Source organism: Cygnus atratus, chromosome 2 (genome assembly GCF_013377495.2).
Source record: "Cygnus atratus isolate AKBS03 ecotype Queensland, Australia chromosome 2, CAtr_DNAZoo_HiC_assembly, whole genome shotgun sequence".
Lineage (NCBI taxonomy): Eukaryota > Metazoa > Chordata > Aves > Anseriformes > Anatidae > Cygnus > Cygnus atratus.
The window spans coordinates 107248652-107274130 of record NC_066363.1 but is presented as its reverse complement, the minus strand read 5'-3'; the positions used below and the strand labels follow the sequence as shown (position 1 = coordinate 107274130).

The window sequence follows — 25479 nt, the reverse complement described above, 5'->3', positions numbered from 1 at the left end:
ACAGGCTGAAACAGGGAGAGCATGTGTGTAAAGCCAGCAGAAAATAATAAATAGCATTCCTCACTGTCCTCGTGCCACTAGGTCAGGAGCAAGGATACCACCTCCTGGCTGCTGCATCTGCAGTGCTTGGGGGGTGGGGGTGGGGTCTCTTTTTTTCTCCTGATTGGGGCCCTCCTGCATTTTAGACTACTGAAACACAGCAAGGAATAACATGCTATAGACGTACGCGCTGTCGATTCAAGGACACTGTAATCAGATGCCTGTGGAAACCAATCCTTGCATAGAAAAGCACTTGAAGAATATTCCTTTCTTTCTTTCTGCTAAATTGAAAATTAAAACAAAACAAAACAAAACAAAACAACTTAGGGGTGTATGAAAAGCCAGTATTAGGAACCCGAAAAATTGAAATTAATTTTAAATGTAGTATGAGATTTTAATTGGAGAAGCATGTTCAGTGACTTTGGCTTACATTACTAATGCATAAGGAATTGTCCCAGTATGTTATTTTGTCTTTTAGGTAGTAAAACATTCAGATTCCTTTGTATCACATTTCATTTAAGTTTTTGTCAACTTTAGAAACTCAATTATTTTGTCTGGATTGAAAATTAATGAGAAGTTATACTTGATAAATAATTTAGAGTAGCTGCAAAACTGTATTATTGAATAATTAAACCTACTTAAGATAAAGGTGCAGTCTGGATGGAAGTTCTCGATACTTACATTCCATTTCCAGAAATGACTTAAGAGTTTGCATCCTATTCAAATTCCAGGGTATCATTGCACATCAAATTGAAAAAGAAAAAAAGTTGTTTTCTAGTAACTGCTTGAGAAATGTGTGTGCTTGTATTTTTATAAAAGCATGGAGTTATGGATTTTTAGCATGCACCTATAACATATCCATTTTCTTTGGACTTTTATGAAAAATGCAGGGTTTAACATACCTTTTTATTTCTATGTTTCATTGTGTTGCATTGAGAAGCCCTCGTTTGAAAGTAGACATTATGTTTAATTTTATTTCCTTCTATGGTATCTCAGTGTATGTATTAGTAGAATTCTTTCCTTTGGCTTTGGGTTTTTTCATCACAGTGATATGAATGTCTTGAAAATCACTTTGTGATTTTCTAATTATTCTAATGAAATGACTGTGTAGTCATTCAGATTTTAAATTGCACATCTGTTCTGTAAGTTGATTATTTTGAAGGTACACTTCAATGAAATGCATTAATAGGCACTAAAAAGTAGAGCATAAGTTGACTGGATGCTCTTGTGAGGGTTGTTCAAGTGTTACTTTATGTATACCTTTGTTTATACCTTTACATTTCTCGTTGGTTTTGAAGTTAGGATCCTACTGCAATATTCCCTCCAGCCCCACCCCCCCTCCCTCCCACCTTTTTTTTTTTTTATACAACTTAACAATTTGCTGGGTATTTTCTGTTCTTCCTTCTTTTCTCAGCTCTTGAGACCATGGGATAATTATAATTAAGTGTCCACGCTTCATTTTTAAAGGAAGTAGCTGGTGGTAAGCTGGAGTGTGGCTAAGAACATTTTAGGCCACATCTCTATTAGCTACTGCATCCCAGCATCTATGCACATAGAATTGTCCCCGATTTCACTGGGACTCAGCATGGGGAAATGCTCAGATAGTTGCCACCTGCAATTGATTTTCTCCTAACATCTGTAGATTCAGTGCAGTGAAGATCACTGCAGGGGGGTTTGTTGTTTTATTTTTCTTTCTTTTTCCATATGTAAAATAAGGATTCTAATATTTACTGGCTTTGGAAAATTATCTTGAGATTTGCAAAAGTAATTTGAGATTAAATACAAATTACTATTATATTAGCAGAAGCAAGGCAAAATGGTCATTTGTTTAACGATGCTTTAATAGTGAATTGTTGTAATAGGAAGAAGAAATTAAAATAATGAAGAAACTGAAACAGTGACTTTGTTTTGCAGGTTCTTTCATGTTGGTGAATACATCTGGGAGATTTGCAGGACAGAAAGCTCACCTCCTGCTGCCCCATCTAAAAGAAAATGACACACATTGTATTGATTTCCACTATTATGTTGCAAGCAAGAGTGGATCTAGCCCTGGCATTTTGAATGTATATGTGAAAGTTAATGATGGTCCTATTGGTAACCCAGTCTGGAACACATCTACTGCTGGCACTTGGAACAGAGCAGAACTGGCAATTAGCACTTTCTGGCCCCATTTTTATCAGGTATGCTTTATTTTTTATGAATTTTTGTTCCTCGTAGTAGGCACCTGCTCTTAATTACCATTTTGACTTTAAATCAAAATATGTTTCAGTGTGTTTTGTTGATCTTTATCTTAATTACATTTTTGCAGATGATGCTAAATGTTTTTACATGAATATGGCTGTGTTTATATGTTTACATATATTTACAGAAGTGTATGAGATGTATGCACACACACACTTCAAACGCAGATGAAATAATCAGATTGAAACAATTCAGAAATTTTGCCATTGATTCCAGTCAATCACCTTGGTTTCTCTCCAATAAATTCACTCATTCTTTCAGTTCATAGGGATGCTGGAATTGAATGTCGATAGATTTTACTGCAGTAGAGTCTTCAAGTTTGATTTGGATGAGCAATACTTGTTGCTTTAGAATCAGCAGAGTCCTTTGAATCCTCAGTTTGAGCCTTCAGTTTGAATGCAATATCCATTTGTTCTGTTCAATACTAATCGTAAATAGAACAGTTACTATCATAGGAATGTGCTTCTGATTACGTCCTAAAGATTTAGTGAGAATTTCACTTGCCAGTTCCTTAGAGTGCTGCTTCTCTGTAGGAAAGTTTAAAGATTATAGAGTTATTTACTGTTGTACAGTAGTTCAACAATTTTTCTCCTTCCCATGAAAATACAGTCTTTGTCTACGTGAACAAGTGATTTGCTGTAATAGGAGCAGACCTAAGTTGTTGTTCAGGCTCCTGTCATCTTCACTTGCAGTGTGGAAAGCTTGGTTTGGATTTAGTTTGGTCCCATGGGCTAAAATTTGTCACTATACCTATGCTTTGAAGCTTTCTGGAGGAAGGCTATCTCAAAGATAGGGGTTCTTTAGCTGCAGACCTCCCTAGGAAGTGCAATGTTGTCCTTCCACGGTGCTTTTTGTGTGTGTGTTATGCAGAGGGTGACAGCATCTTAATTCCTACATCGATGCCCTGACCACCAGTATCACATGTGGTAGAGTCCCACTTCTGATCCCATGTGGCATGAGTGACCAGGTGTTTGCTGCCCCATCCATATTTTCAGAATGAGTTTGGCAGTGTCCACTGGAAGATACTCTGTGGGGTAATAGTGGACTTTCTCCTCTGTCTGCAGCAGCTGATTTGTTGAATATATCTCAAGGGAACTGAAGCTCTTTCTTTTGAACCCTTTTTTTCCTCAAAGGAATAAAACAACACACAAGCTGAATTACTTTCTGGAATCCTTTCCCCTGTGACTGCTTCACCCACAATTGACCATCGTGTCCTTGGAACATGGGACACCTGGCAGTGGGTGCAAAAAAGACCCAAAAAAGCATGCTGTTGAGTTGATCTCCTGTCGGATTGCACCACAACTTTGTCATTCTTGTGTAAAAATTCAGGATCCCTGAACAAAGTCCCACATTCCTTTGTTTAAGAGTGTGACTGCTCACTGTCCTTACAATCCATGATTCATACTGGTTGCTGGCTAACCAGCTTCAAACTGGGCAGGCGCACTGTAGCAGTGACAGAGATCTGGGAATTGTCATTTCTTCTTGCCTCTATTAGTGTGTTCCTGGGTTGTGTAGGGAGTACTGACAGGGTACGTGTTCACACCCAGTGTGGCTTTCTGCCCAAGGTGTCTAGGAATCACTACAGTTTATCAAGGAGTTCTTGAAGGGGATCCAGGGTAAGTTAATGGACAGTTCAGCAAACTTCACTGGAAGGACTCATGGTGTTGATCTTCTGTAACTGGACGTAGACTCGATGGAGGGATACTGGCACCTTTTCCAGAAGAACAAAGCTCAGGTTCTCCTCAGCGTTGTGGGAGAAACTGTGTACTACTTGCCTCTCTGGAGCATGAGGCCATATCCCGACCACAGAGTCCAAGCTTGGTTTAGCCACAACTTTACCTCTCACAAGCTGAAAGGGCACCTTTCAGCAAGGTTGTGGGCCCTATATTATGATTCTGATGCCAGTGTTGAGAATGTCCTCCAGTGGTGTCAAAGAGCCTTTCTGTCTTGAATGAAATGAGGAGTGGTCTGTGTTGTTAGCCTCGGTGGACAATAGGAGAAGAGCAGAGCATCGCACAGACAATTTCGTGGCTGACATGGGATATAACTGGGTGCTTGGTAACATGGCATCTCCTGGGGGGATTTGTGAGCTTTCTGTGTGGTTCAGGAGAGTTAGACGGTGCGTGTATATTTTGCAGGTGCTGAGTGAACATGCGACTGTGTCGTTTATGCCTTGGTCTGGATCATGAGTACTGGGTGCTTTAGTTGGGTCACAACAACCCCGTGCAATGCTACAGACTGGGGGAAGAGTGGCTAGAAAGCTGCCTGGTGGAAAGGGACCTGGGGGTATTGGTTGATAGCTCGTTGAATAAGCCAGCAGTGTGCCTAGGTGGCCAAGAAGGCCAACAGCATCCTGGCTTGTATCAGAAATAGCGTGGCCAGCAGGACCAGGGAAGCGATTGTCCCTCTGTATTCTGCTCTGGTGAGGCTGAACCTCGAGTGCTGTGTTCAGTTTTGGGCCCCTCACTACAAGAAGGACATTGAGGTGCTGGAGCATGTCCAAAGAAGGGCTACGAAGCTGGTGAAGGGTCTAGAGAATGAGTCTTATGAGGAGCGGATGAGGTAGCTGGGGTTGTTTAGTCTGGAGAAAAGGAGGCTTAGGGGAGACCTTATTGTTCCTTATTGTTCCTATAGTTACCTTGAAGGGAGGCTACAGAAACGTGGGGTACAGGCTCTTCTCACAAGCATCAAGTGATAAGACAAGAGGAAATGGCCTGAAGTTGCGCCGGGGAGGTTTAAGTTGGATATTAGGAAAATTTTTCACTGAAAGGGTTGTGAAGTATTGGAACAGCCTGCCCAGGGAAGTAATTGAGTCACCATCCCTGGAGGTCTTCAAAAAACATGTTAGACATAGAGCTTAGTGACATGGTTTAATGGTGGACTTGGCAGTGCTAAAGTTGGACTAGATGGTCTTAGAGATCTTTTCCAATCTAAATGATGATTCCAACGTATGATTCTGTTATTCTATAATGTCCCCACCTGGGTTTGTACTGAGTTAGTAGAGGAAATTCCAATGTAATTTCTTCTGAAAAGAGTCCGGTTTGGATGCAGCCAAACTGCTCTGTGAACAGTCAGTGAAAATAAAGAATGTGTTTCAAAGTCTCGCTAAAGCTCTGAACCAAAATGATAATGTGGACAAGGGAATTTTAAGAGAAGAAGCCTATACTTTCACTAGTAAATTTTAAGCTAAATTAAAATTTTGATAAAAAATACAGCAAGCCCAAAGAGTTTTAAATCTGTTGTTGGTAATAATAATAATAATCTGTGTCAGATTTCTAACAACATGATACATCTAACTGATATCTGAGGAATATGGATATTTGAACATTGAAATAGAAAGATAACCTTACTAATCCAATTCCCCCCTTGAGAGCTGAACTCTGTATGTTCACCCTTATTCATAGGTGAACCCTTATATGCTTGGATCAGGTACTGCAGTTTGAGAAATTACCATGTATTAGCTGATACGTAATAGACACCTGAGTCTGTCAGTAATGGACTCCATGTACTTTCTTAGCTTCTGAAAATATAGATATTTTGACACAATCTGTACTTTGTTCGCTGAGGAATATAGTAAGTCATTTTCTTTGCATTTGCTGCATACGGTCTGAAATTATACCTACTAACATACTGCAATTTAGCTGATGTGCCAAAATGTCTTATGCTATAGCAATATCTGTGGAGGCCCAAGGAATTAGTATAAAATAGTATAGCTTCACTGGTTTTGATGTAGATAAGATAATTTATTCTTGAGGAAGCTCTCAATTTCGTAGCTTATGGTCAGTCACCTCTATTTTGGTTGCTTCTGTTCTCTCAGAAATCTCTTAATGCAATTTCCTCACTCACCTGGTGACACTTGCAATTTCTCATTGTTTCTCATAGAATCATATAATCACAGAATATCCCGAGCTGGAAGGGACCCACAAGGACCATTGAGTCCAACTCCTGGCTCCACACAGGACAGCCCAAAAAACAGACCCTGTGTCTGAGAGCGTTGTCCAAACACTTCTTGAACTCCAGCAGCTCGGTGCTGTGACCGCTGCCCTGGGGAGCCTGTCCCAGTGCCCGACCACCCTCTGGGTGCAGACCCTTTCCCTAACACCCAGCCTGACCCTCCCCTGTCCCAGCCCCATGCCGTTCCCTCGGGTCCTGTCGCTGTCCCCAGAGAGCAGAGCTCAGCGCCTGCCCCTCCGCTCCCCTCGTGAGGGAGCTGCAGGCCGCCATGAGGCCTCCCCTCAGCCTGCTCTGCTCTGGGCTGAACAAACCAAGGGACCTCAGCTGCTCCTCATACATCTTGCCCTCCAGACCGACCCTTCACCATCTTTGTAGCCCTCCTTTGGACACTCTCTAACAGTTTTATGTCCTTCTTACATTGTGTCACCCAAAACTGCACACAGCACTCGAGGTGAGGCTGCACCAGCGCAGAGCAGAGCAGGACAATCCCTTCCCTCGACCGGCTAGCAGTGCTGTGCCTGATGCACCCCAGGACATGGTTGGCCCTCCTGGCTGCCAGGGCACACTGCTGGCTTGTATTCAGCTTGCTGTCAACCAGAACCCCCAGATCCCTTTCTGTGGGGCCACTCTCCAACATTTTGTCCCTCAGTCTGTACATACAGCCAGGGTTGCCCCATCCCAGGTGCAGAATCTGGCACTTGCTCTTCTGAACTCCTTTTATCTGTTTCCATGCTCTTTCTTCATCATGGAGTCTGTTTTGGGGGAAGGTGAGAAGTTAGCTGCATCACCTGGGAGAAGAGCAGGAGGAGGAGAAAGGATATATGTGAGCATTGTGAGAACATGTCCAAGTCAGGTGGGAGCTCAGATCGCTTAATGTGTGGTGGGAGGAAGCAAAGGGGCCATCTGATATGTGTCTAGCACTGGTTCTGTTTCCTAAGCTCTTAAGCTTTTGATTCCAAAATTCTGAGCTCTTTTGTCACAAAACCATGTGTTTTTTACATAAAATCCAAAAGCTACAAAACTTTCTCCCAGGGATTATCTGCAGCTGGCTGACCTTATTGCACAAAACTAAGAACAGTCTGCTGAGAAGATTGTTTAAGGAAAGATAGCAGCCTTTTTAACTTTTCATGTATGAAGGCTGGTAGTTTCCTAGAAGTAGTATTCAGGAAAAGGCTCTGCTTTAGCAGATGAAGAGAGAAAACACTGTAGTTGTCTGATTTGCTTTGCTGTGTTTTAAATTGCATATTCACATAGGCATCTGCATATTTGTGAATACTCTATAGTTCCAGTCCATTAATAGGACACCTACAAGGTGTCTAGCTGCAAATGAAACCAAAATGTACTAGAGACAAATTGTATGGTAACATTCCAGAGTTGTAATATTTATGCAACCCAGGATGCTTAAAAACACAATGGTGTTAGTCTATTTTGCTGTTGATTCATGAAGAACATAGGCAAAATAACTCCCACTAATGGTAGCTGAATAGAAATTAGATTGTGGAGTGTGGAGTGAATTTTAATCCAACTTCTAAAGATTTATTTGTTTAAACCACATATTATTAACACATATATGCAAAGCTTTCAAAAGATTTAATAATTAGTAGTGTTTTATTATTGTAACACCAGTTATCCAAGTTTGCTAATACCTTTCACGTTGGGTTTCCATTTAGAATTGACTCTTTAGAAGTACAGTCTCTGAACAAAGACATTAATTTCTCTTAGTGTACACTTTTCTTTTTACTATGTAATTATTTGTGTAGGTTTCACCCCATATGAAAGCTGTACTATGTATATAAATCACAGTGATAACCTGCATGTAACAACACTAATTGTAGTCTAATTACTGCATATTTAAACTTAAATTGTGAAGTATTCTGCTGATTAAGATACATTAATTCCTTAATTAATGGTCTTCTAAGTGCTACTGCTTAACATTTATCTGCCTTTAACTTTAGGGTATGTCTACACTGCAGTCCAGCTCCTGATTACAGTATAGTTGCAGTAACACAGGTTCAAGCTGCCAAGCACCTTTTGAGGGTCAAAGATAATCAGCACAGCTTGTTCTTTTCTGCTGTGGCTCCTGGTCTCTGAGCTATTTGTTTCAAAGTAGCTAAGATTTTTCTAGAGGAGCTAGTCTTCTTTTTGTGTTAGGGAAGGAGTTCATCATGCCATTTTAGGTGGCCTGCAAACAAAGTAAGGCTTCTCTGTCAACCTCCTCCATACTGGAACAGAATTAAGATGTACACAGAAAAAGAGGATTAAATGCTATGTAGATGTCTGTAAGTAGTGAGATTGTTTTCAGGTTCTTGGGGTCCAGTCTCAGTAAGTTGAAAGGCCCTAAAATTGATGGGTTTTGATAAAAGTTAGTGCTGAAAAGGTTACTCCTCTAATGAGGAGAGGGTGGGAGATTTTTGGTTTTGTTCCCTTTAATGTTTTGATTTTTTTCCTTGTTTGAATCCTATAGTGGGAGAAGAAAAATGTTGATTTCAGAGTTGTTTTTCTCCTCTCTCTCTCTCTCTTTCCTTTTTTTTTTTTCCCCCTTTCTGGTTACTTAATGATTCTCAGACCAATTTGCAATTTGTAGTGTTTGAAATGTATTTTACATTTTTCAAGCATTTACAGTTTTATATCTTTATAATATGTGAAATGCCACTGCAGAGTTGAGTTTGGTGAGAGACTTGTGTTTCCAGCTCCTAACCCTGCAAGCAGGCTATGTGGCACAGCACCATAGCAAGTTACCCACTATCCCCCTATCACTTTCTATATTTTGAATTACTTGTTTTGTAATTTGCTGGGAGTCAGCTATGGCAGCACTGAGCTGAAACAAATCTTGATTAAATAAAACAACAAACACTGCAGTTTTAAAATCCAGAATTGGAACTGAAATGATTAAAAATAATTTCCAGTGGAGTATGCTACTCTATATGCTACTACACCTTCTTTAAACATAATTTCCTCTGAAGCTGAAATTAGAAAATGAAATAAGTGCCAGGTAGTAATTCCTGAATTCTTTTTCAGTAAGGACACAAAGAAGTTATATGATATCACTTCACACTAAGATGAGATTTACCCTTTACCAGTCTGACACTTTCCCCTGTAAATTAGGAGTTTAGGGAATAAGAAGCAGTAGATCCGACCTGCCTTTCAAATCTGGACTTAAACTTTCATTTCTTTCAGACCCTGCTTTATACAGGCTGTACTTGGAGTTCTGTTCATGCAACGTACTTCAGTCACCAGCTAGGACAAAGAATGAAGCTTCTTGCGCAGTGAAGGTCACGCTCACGTTCTCATGTGTTGCATGCGCTGCATTAAACTGCACGCCTACGGTCCTTGAACTGTGCTTTGAACTCAAAAGAAACTTTGAAATGCATATTGCCTTTTGAACCACTACTGGTCACAAATCTTAAATAGCTCTTCTTCACTGAGTTGTGTGATTTAGGAGTAGGTATTTTGAGAAAGATGCATCAGGGCAGACCACATATCTAAATTTAAAAAAACAAAGCAATGTAAAAAGGTACAAGAGTAAGCAGACGTGCTTTTTTGTCATATAAACAAGGACCTGGTATTTTTTCCCATCCCTGGTTCCTAAACCAAGAAAACTTCAGTGCCTTCAGCAGAGAAATGTTCAACCACAACTGATTTAAAAACAAACAAGAAGAGCGAGATGTAATAAGCCTGAATATTACAAGCTCAGTTTTTAGTGCTGTTCACCCTTTAAGAGGTTTCTGTGGAGTCTCAGGTTGGCAGCAACCACCTAAATGTTGTTTAATATGCTGAAGTGCTCTTTTGAGTGCTGAATGGTAGTTGTGTAGGAGTGATAGATGGGGGCACAAATGGCATACAATAAATTCCTAACCAGTGAGGCCTAACCACGTTGTAGGTGTGGCAATGCTGCTGAGAGCCCAAGTAAATAAGCTCTGAGAGGTTTGTGCATGGTCTGTGAAGGACCAGGTCAGAAACCTCCAGTGAGGTGGCTTTGAAGAGGCAGCCGTAGCCCCAGTAACGAAAGGGGCAGTCCTAGGACAGGTCCAAAAGGGGAGAGAGAAGTTGCTCAACCCTCAGGGCCGCAAGACATCGCCACTTCCCAGCACCTTTGTAATCTCTGGTGTCCAGTATAACCAAGCAAAAGCACACTGTGGGGGTAAAGCAGAGCAGGCAGCGAGGAGAAGGCAGCAAGCACGTCTCGGCCCGGTTCCCGGGGAGCAGAAAAGGAGCCTGACGTTATGGAGCTTTCCCAACAGTCCTTTTTCTTGTTTTCACAAAGCACTATTTTAAGTCCTGTGAAGTAGGGAGTGTTTATATTAGGTACAATCCACCTTTTGACTAAAAGCATTGCGATTTTGCAACAACAAAGGCAGGAATTTATGAAGCGATGTTGTGTGCTAACAAAAACTATTTATTCCTATTGTTCTGGGGAGTGGGCAAGTTATCGCGAGTCGCACATTTTCAGGAGCAAGCGTTCACGTTGGTGAGCAGCCCCTTTCCTTTGTTCATACATAGAAGGGGGAAGCGGCAGGAGCGAGAAGCTAATTTTGCCCTTCAGTGGAGCAGGGACGCGCCATGTTAGGCCGTGTCCCTGCTTCCTGTTTGGCAGGCCCGGGAGGCAGGCCTGAGTGTAAAACAGCTCCCAGGCCAGCACTCGGCCCAGGTTTTTCCTGAACAGACGGATTCGGTGTTTTAACCAGTTGTTTCCTGCCTGATAAGATGACGGAATAATAAGGCTGAAGAATCAAAGGGCTGCCCAGCCTGCTGGGATGTCGCCTTTATTTTGACCAGTCTGCAATATTGTCCACAGGTGTTGCAGAAGCTGGGAGGAAATGCAGAGTTTGGTGTCTGGGGTAAACAGGCAAAATTTTGCTAAACAAGTGACTTTTAAAATATGATATATTAGAGAAATCTGGACATGAAGTAAGTTGCTGGGTTTTATTTCTAGGGAAATTATTAGCAAAACTGATCTGGATTTGTGAATAGTCCTGACGGCCGGAGTGCTTCTAGGTCCAGTCCTGAGCACTCCCCTACAGCATGCAGGACCCTCACTGGGGTTTTCAGAACCATGCCATCTGTAGCATCATATTACTTTTTTCACTGTAAAAGGGGAACATGCTCATGTAAGCAGATTTTTTAGGCCATAATCTTAATTTATTAATTTAAATAAAACAGAATAGTGGATTTGGATACAGCAGGTGATAGTATTTTACAGCCTGTGAACAGATGGGAAATTATATTACTTGTGGTATGTGTCGCATTCTTGAATACATGAAGAAAAAGGCATGTTAGTGATGTCTTTTTGGCTATGGTATGTCACTGCTGGCTGTAGTGTCTCTTTCCATTTGCTAAAAAAAAGCATGTCTTCTGTCAGAAAAGACCCAAACTTATGGTCAGGTAGATTGGTATCAGCTTGGATATTGCTTGTAACGGAAGCCTGATTACACTGAGAATATTTCAACCTATATTACTTTTCTTTGGAACTTGCCCTCTTTTGTGACAATAATTGTAATTTAATACCATGTCCTGTTGGTAGTTCCTTCATACATTGCCTGGTTTATTTGTGGTAATGACATTTTTGGTATGTCGTCTAGAGATAAAGCAGAATATTTTAGATCACTCATTGAGTCATTCAATGTTGTCATAAGTATTAAGTCATAAGACGTACTTATTTTGAGGTTGTTTCTTCTGCCAGTGAACCAAAGGAACTGGTTTGTGTTCAGGATCTACAAGCTTTTTCTGTGATTATATTGCAATAATGAAGTACTTAAAACTTATCAGAGAACCTGTAGCTAAGCTCCCCAGTTATGAATTGCAGAAATTATTTTGAGATCTTCTACTTAGGTATTTGGTTTTGTTGGAAGCCAGATAATTCTTAGTAAAAGGCCCTTTTAATTAGCTTTGTAAAAAATTTATTAAATCCCCATTATCTGACAGTAATATTTTTAGCAGAAAGCTTATGATTTGGCTGACTGCTTCAAAGGTGTGCATGTGCAAATACCTCCTGTACTTTTGTACAATTTAGCATATCTGAAAACGAAGAGCCTGAAAAAAACTCCTGTCCTCTGCAGTGATAGGATTATAGTTCAAGCAGACTTTTCCGGTGGCTTTGTGAAGATCTCCTTGTAGTGAATTTCCCAAAAGAGACAAAACAAAACACAAACAAACAAACAAATGTTCTATTTCAGTAAAAATTAGGCAGTTAGCTTAGTTTTTTCTTCTTGTTCTTCTTCTACTTATACTTTTTCTTTTCCTCTTTCTCCTCCTCCTTCTCCTTCTTCTCCTTCTCCCTTCTTCCTTTCTTCTTTTTTTTTTTTCTTCTTCTTCACAGAGGAAACTCAAAGCAACCAGAGAATGTAGGAGAGAAACAAAAAGATTTTTACACAGCTGTCCCAAGCCCTCTGGGTTTTTGTAGGCTGGTCTTTGCCACCCACCTTGGATTGAGTGTGCTCAGTGACGTTCTTAGTGGCAGCATATTTCCCCTGGAACTTTTCCACGATTTCTGAGACCTGGCTGTCTACTTCCTGTTCTTCACTGCTGTGTTGTAACATCCCTGGAAGTAACTGCAGTTTCCCAGCACTATGCAGTAATTTTCATGCCCTAGAGTCTTTCAGACCTATTCTGTTTTGAGTAGTCTTGGTAGCTCCTCAAGAAATGGAGCATTCTCCTCCTTCCTCCAAAGGCACCAGCATAACCATTTTCTTCAGTCTTGTGCTGTCATTGAAACTCGAGGTTACTTTGTGCAAGTTACCAGTCTTTCTGTATTTTTATTTCAAGCCTGCTAAGATGAGGGTAATAATGACTATCATTTCATAGGCTCTTCCAGGTCTTTAAATTGAAGTTATTCTTCAAGAAGTATGTTCTCTTACTTCTGCTTTATGAGGTAGTTCCTCAGACTGGTTCCACCAGAAAAGTGTTCTCTGTAGGAAAGAGATACGTTGAAATTTTGAATGGTCTTGCTATGGGTACTCTACTGCATGCAAGGAGCCAAGTACATAGCCTGTCCACTCTGTTCCTCTGGATTGGCAGTTACCAACTTTTAAGTGCCATCAGAGTGCCTTCAAGCATTTAGAAGGCCACAGGCAGGGGTTTGTGACTGAGCAATCTGTCGTGCAGAACTTGTTTCTGCAAAAACTGTGTGGTGGATGAGTTTAGGAAAGAGAAACAGACAGACAGACAGAGTTTAGGAAGAATCTTGTGATATTTGGGAGAAAAGAGGAGGACTGGTGTCCACTGATGAGGCAACAAGAAAGACTGGAGAAAGCAGAGGCAAGAGGTCATAAAAGAATTAGCTCACCTCAAGGTTTGTTTTAAAATCAGGATCAGGGTTCTACCAGTGTTTATTTAGCAGCAGGAAACCATGATATAATATTATGGGGCTGTATGTTGTCCTTGCTTGCATTATGTATCACCTTCTGCTGAAATAAGCGCAGTAAAGATTATGGTTCACAGTGTCCTTCTACATTTATTCCAAGGTCAAATGTAATATATACGTGAAAAGTAGTTTTGAAACTTTACCGTCCTCAGTGTGCTTCATAAGACTAGTTACAAGAGGAAATTAGGGTTAACTTTCCAAGCAAAAGGAAAGTATTTTTAAAAAAGGATAATAAATCACAACCTGGATTTGAGCATGAATTTCTTGTCCATTGCTTTGGAAATGTACCTGCAAATGTTACTGGCACGTTTTCTTCTATTCCACATAAACATTCTTGGGCTGTTAAAGCTAAGGCTGCCAAAGTTTGGAGAGGTTTACTTTTGAGTGTGCTTAATTCAAATGACAAGAACAGTCCATTTATTTTGTGACCTATTTATAGCCATTAAACAAACTGTGGCATATGGATCTGCTTAACTTAATTCACTGCATTTGGTGGAAGATTAAGAGCGTGGAAGATACATTCATGAAAATAGGTATGCTGATGTCTGATACTGTATAAAGCTCTGTATACTGCAGAATTGTCATTTATTAAATAAAAATAGGACTGTGTTCCACAAGTGAAAGAATTAAAAATAAAATATGAATTTTAATACTTAAGATGATTTTTAGGTAACTATTTTAGCAAACCAAATATAAGGGGGAAGAGAGCGTAGTTATTTCTCTTGTGAGCTATATATGACCACACTGGTAAATCTCCAAAAACAGAATAAACACAAAAACGTGATTTATTATTCTGGCCCTTTTTAATAACAACAACACATTTTGAAGCTTTTCTGATTGTGCTTCTTTTTCAAGGAGTTCTCAACATGTTGAAAGAGTTGGTGTATTTTTCCATAACAAAGTATTTTTATATTTCCTCTTTTACAAAACTGCTAACTGAAATTCTCTTCTCACTTCTCAGGTTGTTTTTGAAGTGGTAACTTCAGGTCACCCTGGATATGTGGCTATTGATGAAGTGAAAGTTTTAGGACATCCTTGTAGTAAGTACCTACATACTATTTTAAAGTCATCCTTCTAAACCGAATGTGCTACTGTGCTTCAATAAATGTTCAGCAAATGATACTGAAATTGTCAGAAAACAACGTCACTACTATAAAAATAAGCTGAGTATGTACATAACGTTGCTAGCATTTGAACACCGCACCAGCTTAGAAAACATACCCTATATACAACTTGCGTAGAACACTAGGCATGAACCCCAGACCCTACCTGGGTCATCTAACGACTCCTTCAGAACAAGAATCATGAAGATTTGTAGAACAGCTTTCTGTCAGCATCAAAAATTCAATAGCCATAAGCTGAGGCATTAATGAGGGGGATGGACAATGCAAGAGCTGAATTGAATGTATGTGACTACTTTTCCAAAGCGTAAAAGGAAGAAAACTCAGATGGCTCATGGCTGTGGCTTTACTAAAGATTTAGGATACATTTCCAGGTATACTTCAGGATAATAGCTAAATTTCTGCATTTTTTGCATTCCTTATTTTTCAAATATGTTTCATTTTCCCCTTATTAAGGATGTGTAACACTTAACTATCCTAAGTTCTTTTAAAACTGATATAAAAATAAAACCTTGTGAATTAAAGCTTTAATATAATAATAATACAGGTATCTTTTAACAGACTACTTACAGAAAGAATTATTTCATATAATTGCTATCGGTTAAACAAGACTTACTTAGGTCATACATTAAGTTGTAGGTTGTAGTCTTACTGCCAAACAACCAAGTGGGGAAAAAGGCACCAAATTCTGTGTAATCGTTCACCCTCCTTTTATGATATGTTGTACCTGTATGCATTCTTTGCGATTTATAAGAGCTGCAATTTAAAATAAAAAGTGATTTACCAGTTAATATTAGAGCACCTTATAAAAATTGTTTTAGTGTTAGTGGCAAGAAGACACAGACATTTCTCGAAACATGGAGACGGTTATGCAGACTCAGCAGCTGTTATTTCTGAATCACTTAGTTCTAATAAACACAGCAGGCTCTCGTGTTGTTAGGCAGTATTTGTGCTTTTGCAGTTTGAATTTATATATTTGGTTTGGCTAGGGTAAGTCTAAAGCATCACTTTATCAGCCTAATAATTTTTCTTATGCAGATTTTGAGAAGTTTGATCTGTGCATTTGTTCTGTAAACCTGCAAGTAGCTCTTACTGATGGGGAAACCGAGTTATACCCCATAGTTTGTAGAGTTCTAATTCGACAATGATGCAATACAGAAGCTTTAAGAAACAGTTCTTTCCTAAAATCATAGAATCACTTAGGTTGGAAAAGACCTCCAAGATCTTTCCCAACCATTAAGACATCAAACTAGTTACATTTTCTGCAAGAAAATTGAAAAAAGTGTAAGAATTGGAATTGAACTATCTTGTAGATAAAACCTTGCAAGACTTGTAATGACTATTCTTCCTGTATATTGCCAGAAGAATACTTTTTGGAATGATTAACTTTTTAAACAAAAATTGCAATGGGAAAAATACATACTAGGGAGTTGTCAGGGTAGCATGGGCAAAGACCAAGTAGTAAGCAAGCCTGCATGTAGACACAAAAAGCATGTGTTGTGGTGATTGGTTGGTTGGAGGTTTTACATCAATGTGTGTTTGCTTTTTTTAAAAAAACTAAAGACCCTTTCTACTTACACCATACCACGTAATTCAGAAAGGCATACTTCCAGAGTTCAGGAGGACTGAGTTAAAAATAAGTAGGGTAAAAGCAGATGGGAAAGAAAAAGAAATAGAAAAAATGACTGAGAAATAGGGAACTTGATGGAGAATTTTACTGGATAGTCAGACTGTAATAGTCTGGTAGGCAAAGAAGAGGATGACTTTGGCCTAAAGTCTGTCTGTCCTAATTCCATTGGGAAGTGCATAAAGAAAAGAAAAGCATTGTGTCTAATAAATTTGCTAAAAGAGCAGTTGTTATGAAAACATTTCCTCCTTTAGTTAAATATTAACTTGGGCGATTTTGTTCCATCTCCTGCTTCTTATACTGCCTTATGCTGGGTATTAAATAATGTGTTTTCTGGAATTCTGGTAGCTGGTTGTTTATATACTCCTAAAAAACTGTAATTTGTCCCAGTGATAAGCTCTTCTAAGAAAATGTCATGAACACTTTAAACAGTTGCAATGCTCTGCTAGAAAGCGTGTGTTTGGTTTCTTAGTTTATTGCTAGTACTAACATTTCCATGACTGAAAGCAATGTTCCGTGCCTAGCTTATCTGCTAGTATAGACAGTGCAAAAATTCTCCTTGTCTGCAGTAGGATTTGAATGGCTGGGCAATAATGCCTTTTCAAGGGTGAGTTTCTGTGTCAAATTTCTATCTTTTCTGTGTCATGTTGTTGACTCTTTCCAGTAAAACAAAAATACACATGCTGTCTTTCCTCCTTCAGTAGACATGGTTCTTGTTTGAATATCGGTTTCATTTGTTAGGTTATTTGCAGCTGTATTGCTTTCATTTTTACTGGGAGTGTTTTCTCTTTCTAAATGAAAAGTAAGCACTGGGATGGAGAATGCATTGTATTTTGGCTTTCTGCAGTGTTGTTGAAAATAATTGAATTTAAAGAATAAAGCTGTGGTTGATGAGAAGTGTTATGTTGGCATTTTAGCTGTTTGGTATGCTACAATTCTAAAGCATCTCCTCTGTAGATACTACCTGGTTAAAAAGAAATACCTGTTTCCCTGACAACATCATTCAACTTCTTACTGTTTTGTCTAGTCAGTAATGTAAGTGTCTAATAGATTTTGGTTCAAAACATCAATTAGTTTTCAATATCATCTGTATTAATACAGGTTGTTATTGCAAAAGGGATGCTGAGCTAAGGTAATTCACACAGCAGGAACAATTAAATAGCACCCTTCTGTTCTGCTCTTTCCCAGGTATAAAACAATAAAATAACAAAATTAAAACAATCTAAAATATAATGTCTAGTCAGTGATTTGAATCTTTTAAAGTCGGGCCATTAAATACATTCCATGTATTAATCATAGCCAGTATTTCCATGTTGCATAAATTCAATACCTTTTCTTCTTCCGACAGCAAAAACTCCACATTTCTTGCGTCTTCAGAGTGTGGAAGTCAATGCAGGACAATTTGCTACTTTTCAGTGTACTGCCAATGGGAAATTCAGTTCAAGTGACAGACTTTGGTTACAGGTAATTTATTTCTTTCCTAATACACTGAGGTCTGGGAGGGAGGGGAGTTCTCCACTCTGGAAGGACTGTAAAACATGAAAAATGGTAGAGCTGTCTGTTTGATCAATACTATATTTTAGAGTGCCTTTGAACTGCTGTGAACTGCTGTAGGTGTTCTGTAGTAGAAAATGATATTGGTTTTGTTTTCATGATTGGTTTTTATTCATGATCTATGGAGAACATGAATAAATGCTAACTCCACAAGGAAGACCACATCGCTTTCTCCTAATGTTCTGAGGCTAACTGCAATATCACATGTAATAATATCCTTAGCTCGCCTCTACCTCTTTTTAACCTGGTATTTTCAGCTAAAATTGTATTCTTCCTTTTCAAGTTTGGAGAAGACCAGTATGGCAGTCAAATCTGACTTTCTGCTTTACAGAGCCAAAGAATGTCATTGAGCCCATAACTTTTACTTATTCATTAATGTAGCTTCTAAAAAGGTGTCAGATCTTCATTTAAAGGCTGTCTCACAACTCCTTGTCTGTATGTGTAACCTTGCATCAAAAAGATGAATCTTCCTTGATCTCTTTTAGTAACGGGATGCAAATTCTACTGCTGTCTTCCTGCTATCATGCCAGAGTTGTCTGGTCTCCACTGCAAGCAGTAGTCTGTATTTAGATTTAGCGTCAGGGATATACCAACCTCCAGATCCCTCTACCTTCCATACGTGAAAAACATGCTAGAACTGAGATGTTGTCTCTGAGAAGGAAATAAAAGCCTGCCTGTGGAGATCAGTCAGATGGATCTGGGATACGTGAAGAGGGAGGGATAGGAGAAATGGAAGCAATAGTAACAGGTGGGACTGCGAGATGAAATTCTCTATTTTTGTTTTTGTAATTTAAACAATTTCAGGCTTTTAGTATAGCTTGCCTTTCACCTTGCACTTGGTACACAATTTCATCAAGCATTTTGGAAATAATTCAAATATGTGAGACAGGTTAAAAAGCTGGGTAGTTATATTTCTCTCTATATATTGAAAACTACATGCGGGTAGTTACAGGAAACCTAGCATGCAAATAAGTAAAACCACCTGAAAAGCAAAAACATGTATTTATCTGTATATGAATGATGAACTGTTAAGTCTACACAGAAGGAGCCTGATCAAAATGCAATAGATGTCTCCTTTGTTTTTATTGGCTTTGTATGGGCATTTTCAACCTGTGCTGATACAAGGCTGACATTTCTCTAACTCTCCAGCCATTTAAAGACAGTATTATACTGTTGAAATGGGAGAATTAGACTCCTGTCTTCCCTAAGCCACTGAGATTTTGTGAAAGCATGACTTTCCAGTCATGAAAAGAATTTAGCACGTATGGGGAAAATAATAGGTTGTTATATTGTCAGTGATAACCTTTCTAGAGCCTTTGAACTTTAGCGTAATGCTCTTTTGTCAAATTGAAATTAGAATTCATAATAGGGAAATCCTGATTCAGTTCTATAGGTTTTTCTATAGGTTTCGTGGCAGTGTAATTTCAGCAATACTGATGCCAGAATATCTTTGCTGAAATTAGTTAAGTGATTCTTCGCTTATACATGATTACAAGCAGATTTTTTTCTCCATGTGAAGGATAAATAAGTGGTGACAGACTGCTGCCAACTATTTTCTGAGGAATTTCATCTTCCTATGTGTCCAATGTTTTTTTAGCCTGCCCATATAACTGCAGTTCCCTCTGGTAATCAGTCCAAGAGTGTGCGGCTTCCAGGTGTGCTCTTGTATAAGAACAGTTTAAAAGTTGACAGGATCTCCTGGATTGCTTGGATTTGTTTTTGTACTCATTTGCCAGTTTCCACAGATGTCTGCTTTAAGAGTGGTCAGACAGCTCCATGTGTGGGATACTGCAAATCAGGGCTAAGAAATACACTTCCCAATAGCTGTGTGCTAGCATACTAGGTCACTACAGGGTAAAAGATCCCCAGAGCTGGAGTTCTCCCGCAGTCAATGAGAGCATCTGCTTTCATGGTGTGATACTGATGAACTTTATGTATGCCTGCTTGTAACATCTCATGCCACTGCCACAGGACCACGAGTACAATGCAGCTATCTGTAACAGCTATCAGAAAACATGGTATCTTCTATGTCGTATGACTGGTTAAATAGACATTAAAGATCCTTTGGTCGCTGATAATGGTAGAATCAATATTCAGTTAAAGAACATCTTAATAAAGGAGGTTCTTATGTACACTAGAGGCAGAATAAAACGAGCACTGTTCTGTAGAAACATTTATGCTAGCACTCAGGTAATTCAGGTTTTAGTGGTACTACAAACAGGTTGTGCAATCTCTCTGATATGCCGACTTTGCTGGTAATATAAAGCCTTTTCTTTGTTGAATGGTTTCCTTATATTTTTAAACCCTTAAGGGAAAACTGTAATAAATAAGTAAATAAATACAATTGTGTGGTGACAAAAGGAACCCCCATTTTTGTCAGGGGCCTTTCAGCATTTCTGCCACATAAGTCATGTCCATATTTCTAATGTGTTTGGACATGGCACTTCCAAAATATCATGAGATAATTTGCTCCCAAATTATTTTCAATACCTGTCATTTTTTTCCAGATTCACATTGTTAGTCTGAAGTACAGGTAAATTGCCTGTGAAATCACAGAACCACTGCATTCAATAACATTTCTGATTGCTTCCAGTGCTGGCAGGATTTCCCTCTTGTACTTCTATTTCTTTTGTACAGTAGCCCCCAGCTTGTATGCAGCAGTAGACGTCAAGTGTAGTAGTACAGGTTTTTCTGGCAAGCAAATACGTTACTTTTTACACTGTGCTGGACTGTTAGGGATATAAATTCCTTAAAAGAAATAAATAATTGTAACTTGGTAGGTTATTTTAGTCTTCTTGTCTTTGCTGAGTAATTGCTTCTAATGGCATAGACTTTCTTAGCTTAATAATGCCAAGGCCCTGAAACAGTCCTAAGTGAAATCCATAGGTCATGTTTTATTCACTCCTCACACCTTTTTTATATATATATATATATATATATATATATATGTATTTATTATTATTTTCAAGCCTATCCCACTTTTATTCCCTGTAGAACATTGAAGTCTGGAGTATTGTAGAAGGTTTTGCAATTGAAGTGGTGACGGGTTACACAACTCACAGGTTATTATCAGTATGGGATGACTCTTTCTATTCTATTGAATGATTGAGCAAAAATGTCATCTCTGTGCTGTTTTGCTCCCACTATAAGGAATGTAGCAATTGCTGTAACTTTTTTTTTTTTTTTAATTGAACGAATTTCTCTTTGAAACTACAAATTCCAGAAGTTGACACTAACAATAAGATAAAGGAGTAGGCACTAAACGCGTTGGGAGTCCCAAGCAAAGTAAATACAATTCAGAAAAGAAAAAAAGATGTGTTTGTAGGTGGGAGCCAAAGTTAGAATTTGGAAAGAAATGAACATGTGGAACACAGACCAGTTAATGGTCAAGTGAAAACAGCTGAGGCATTGTCTTCTGAAAAACGTGTGTTAGAGCCAGTATTTAGTAAAATGGCAGAAAAAAAAAAAAAGTACTATGGGAGAAAAAAGGGTAGAATTCTTTTTTGAAAGTAACCTTCTTCTGGTTCAGCCTTGCATATTGAAAGAACAAACATTTTGCTTTCCAGCACCAACTTTCAGCCAAGAATTTAAACAGCAGTTTACAAAGAAAAATAAAGTTTAGAAAATTGGGGGCTTACTTAAAAACAGGTAGGTATCTTCCACTGCAAACCAAAGATACACAAGTACACAGATTTTCTTCTCTGCAGGTGTATGAAGTTTAAACTTGCATGTATTGAATATTTAAATATACCAAATACTATACTCAATAGTAACTGAAATTAAAATTATTATCAAATGAAAACTGGTTAAATATTAAAATAATTGTTTTTAAGGCTATACTTGGGAAAAGTTGTGTCTCTGCAGCCTTTTTCCATAGCGCTTTCCTTGCTCAGTGTCCGCTGATGTTACTGCAACAGCAAGTGCTCAGTACTTCTGGGAAATGACCTGAAAGATTTAAATTGGGTACCTCAGAGGTAGCCTTTCTTGAGAGAGTCGTTCCTCAGCCAGTGGAATGCTACATTTGATGAAAGAAAGAGGTCATCACTTCAATGAATTAATGTGTTTTTCCTAGCCTCCTTCTAAAAGTGGTTGAAAATCAAATAATTACTTTAAAACACTATTCTGAGACACATTTCTTTATTGGAAAAATATAGACCTGAGAGTAAAACTTTGTCAAAATAACAACAGGGTCTTGTAATAGGAGATGTCTCCAATCTGTGATAAGTGACAGCATCAGATGTACCAAAAGCAGGAGGCTGATAGGTGCTCTTCGAAGGGGAGAGTGTGAAACCTTTCAAACCTGTGGTTTATACATGCAGGATATGTGCTACTGTATTTGCAGACAAGAAGGCAAGAACATTATTGCTCTAGTGGCAAATCTACCATATGTAAACAGTCTATCGCCTGTTAATAAAGGATTTGGTGTTTTTTCTTGTCTCACCTGAAAGCTGTCTTCCACCTTATCAATTTTCTTAAATAATCTTCTGCTGAAGGTATGAAGAAGGTGAAAGATTTTATTCCACTATACACAAAGCTTGTATGCGTTATTTATTATTTATTCAAAAGGAGATATAAATTCTGTTTCAGAGAGAGTTCTGGAAAACAAATTGTTTTCTTAGAAATACATATATACACTCACAAATGAGAACTATTGAAAACATCCTTCTCAGAGTGTAGAACCAATGCTATCACCCCTGGCAAATTATGAAAACAAAATATGTCTATAGGATGTACAAAATATTTTGTGTGTTGGTGTGTTGGTGTTCTTGATTATGTGCATCGCATAAAATATCCCAGGAGATGAACCCATTTCCTAGAGTTTCATAAGAATTTTTTGTTATGGTGTAAACTTTCTGAGGCTTTCATTTAATTCCATTTTCATGGATAAGTCTAGAAACACTTAAGGAAAAAATGTTTCAAATATTTTTCTAGTGCTAAGATCATGAAGCAGCATTTTACCTGTTAAAATGAAATCATACACGCTTGTAACAATTTAGTAACACAAAAAGGTGGAACTAGTAATGTAAATTGAGCAAAGAAATAGGCCTCAAGAAGATGTTCTTTGGAATATTAAAAAAAAAAAAAAGTTTGATCTGTTGGTGCTTTTGTGTACTGTGGGAGTGCAAGAGGTCCCTCTTCCTCCTGCTCATAAACAACTCAGTCTTCCAAGACTGATCAAACTACCTTGTGCATGGCAAATTGCCGTGAATCCATTGATTTGAGAAGAGCTTTAACAACATGTAGCAACTAAAGATTTCGCCACGTTTCCTGATGTATTTGCATCCTCGTGTGTTTTCTTTGTAGAGAACCTGAGGTGGTTTTACTGTTAGAATGATAATTAATGCCCTGTAGGAAGGGGAGAAGAGGGCGTTAATGAATAGATTTTTTTTTTTTGGATTCTGGTGATGTTTAATATTGTTTCTAGTTTGTGGTATGTTGATTTTTTTGTGTTCCTCTCTCTCCCATGGTTTATATTTAGTGCCTTTCTTGCATCCTGTGTTGTATCAGCAAGTTCACAGACAGTACAAAGCTGGGAGGAGTGGCTGATACACCAGAGGGTTGTGCTGCCATTCAGATGGACCTTGACAGGCTGGAGAAATGGGCAGAGAAGAACCTTATGAAATTAATTAAAATGAAATGCAAAGTCATGCCCCAGTGAAGGAATAACCCCATGTGACAGTACATACCTGGGGTCTGACAGGGTGGAAAGCAGCTTTGCTAAGAACCTGGCAGTCCTGGTAGACAAGTTGACCGTGAGCCAGCTGTGTGCCCTTGCTGCAAAGACCAACAGCCTCCAGAGCTGCATAAGGAGGGTATTGCTAGCAGGCCTGGGGAGATGATCCTTCCCGTCTGCTCAGCAATGGGGAGACACATCTGGAATGCTGGGTACAGTTCTGGGCTCCCCAGTAAAAAAACAGACATGGCTACACTGAACGACGGTTAAGGGACTGGAAGATCTGACATGAAAGGAGAGAGTTGGGACTTGTCCAGTATGGAGAAGGAAAGTCTCAAGGGAAATCTCGGAGGGAGTAGGAATGACATAGCCAGATTCTTCTCCAAGGTGCTTAGAGCCAGGACAAGAAGCAATGGGCACAAACTGAAATATAGGAAATTGCACTTAAACATAAGAAAAAAAGCTTTTTTTTTATCATTAGGCTGTTCAAACACTGGAACAGGTTGCTTAGAGAGGCCAGGGAGTCTCCATCCCTGGAGGTGCTCAAAATCTGACTGGATGTAGTCATGAGCAACTTGCTCCTTAGAGCGGGAGGGTAGGACTGCCTCTCTCCAGAGCTCACTTCTAACCATAATTATTTTGTGGATTTGTGATAGTGTTCCAAAATTACTATACCTGTCTGTAGCATTTAGCAACCTGACAGATAAGGAAATTCTGAAATGGAATTTCTTGGGTGAGATGAGATGCGTGTCAACGTACATGCACTGTCTTTAAGTAGTTGACTAGATTCCCCTGTTCTCCCACTTTAACGTCTCGGACTGTCTTTTCTCTTAATTCCTGTCAGTTTCTACTTCTTATTTAATTATTTACTTTGTTTTTTGTCTTTGTCGTTGTCTTTTTTTCTTTTTTTTTTTTTTCATAGAGAGTCAGGAAATGCTCAGCAATAAGAGCATACAGAAGAATAGCAAAGCAGTTAGGATGGGGATTTGGCTATCAATGAACACTGATCTGCTAAACCTCTGATCCCACTCAAGTTCCAGCAATTCAGGTGGACGTTGTAGTATATTGCTAGGAGATTGTCAGAAATAGAAAGTCATCTGCTGATGCAGAGAGTGCAGTCTAGTACTGTGTATAAAATGGCAGTGGTATAAGTGGCAAAAAGAAACTCTTTTTCCTGTGATTTGTAGAAGTGAAGAAAAGAAAATTCAAATAGGGATGGAACAATGCAATGTTACCAGTATATCCCTGTTTCTCCTCACTTAAGTATTTTTTACAGCCCGATTTTATAAACAGCTACATGCAATACTGTATTGTTTATTTGGATTTGTGTTTATTTTAATTTCACTTGAGCTTAAATTTGCACAGTCACAATAAAATTTTAGGAGACAAACTTCAATTTTTGATTTTCTACATTTTAAGAACTTTTATAAAACATGATAGAAAGTTTTAGTTTAACTTACATATTCTTTTTCCCTAAAGAGAAGCATAAAAAAGAAATGTAAGAAATCTCAGCTTTCTAAATATCAATTCAAACTTGATAAAATTGTGATATATTCATATGTATTAGAGATCCCACACCAAATACTTGCAACAAGATATCTATATTTAATTGTTCCACTCTAACTGTGAGCAAATGCATGTACTGCATGCTGTATGCCTTTAGACAGTATATATTTAGATTGAATGAGAAATCTAATATATTTTTCCATACATATACCATAATTTCCAAAACGGTTCCTCTAATAAAGGAGTTGTTAGGTTAGGTGCTTATTCACAAATGCTTTGCTTATGTGAAAAGCTTTGTTGCAAACAGTTACATCACTTTTGTCTGGGCTATAGGGCTGAAGACTTCATCACACTTACAGAAATCCTTTTCTCTATTCTTCTTCTATCTATTGGGATGCAACAC

The 25479-nt window shown here is 38.7% G+C and overlaps 1 protein-coding gene across 5 annotated transcripts in view; it reads left to right on the top strand.

Moving 5' to 3' along the window:
• The window catches only part of PTPRM (protein tyrosine phosphatase receptor type M), a 476211-nt gene that overhangs the window by 151838 nt on the left and 298894 nt on the right, over positions 1-25479 (top strand). For all 5 annotated transcript variants that reach the window (XM_050708960.1, XM_035564162.2, XM_035564160.2 and 2 more), the window contains exons 3-5: positions 1954-2219; positions 14556-14634; positions 17691-17806. In XM_050708960.1, the coding sequence (XP_050564917.1) occupies positions 1954-2219; positions 14556-14634; positions 17691-17806 (461 nt within the window). The remainder of the gene's footprint in view (positions 1-1953; positions 2220-14555; positions 14635-17690; positions 17807-25479) is intronic.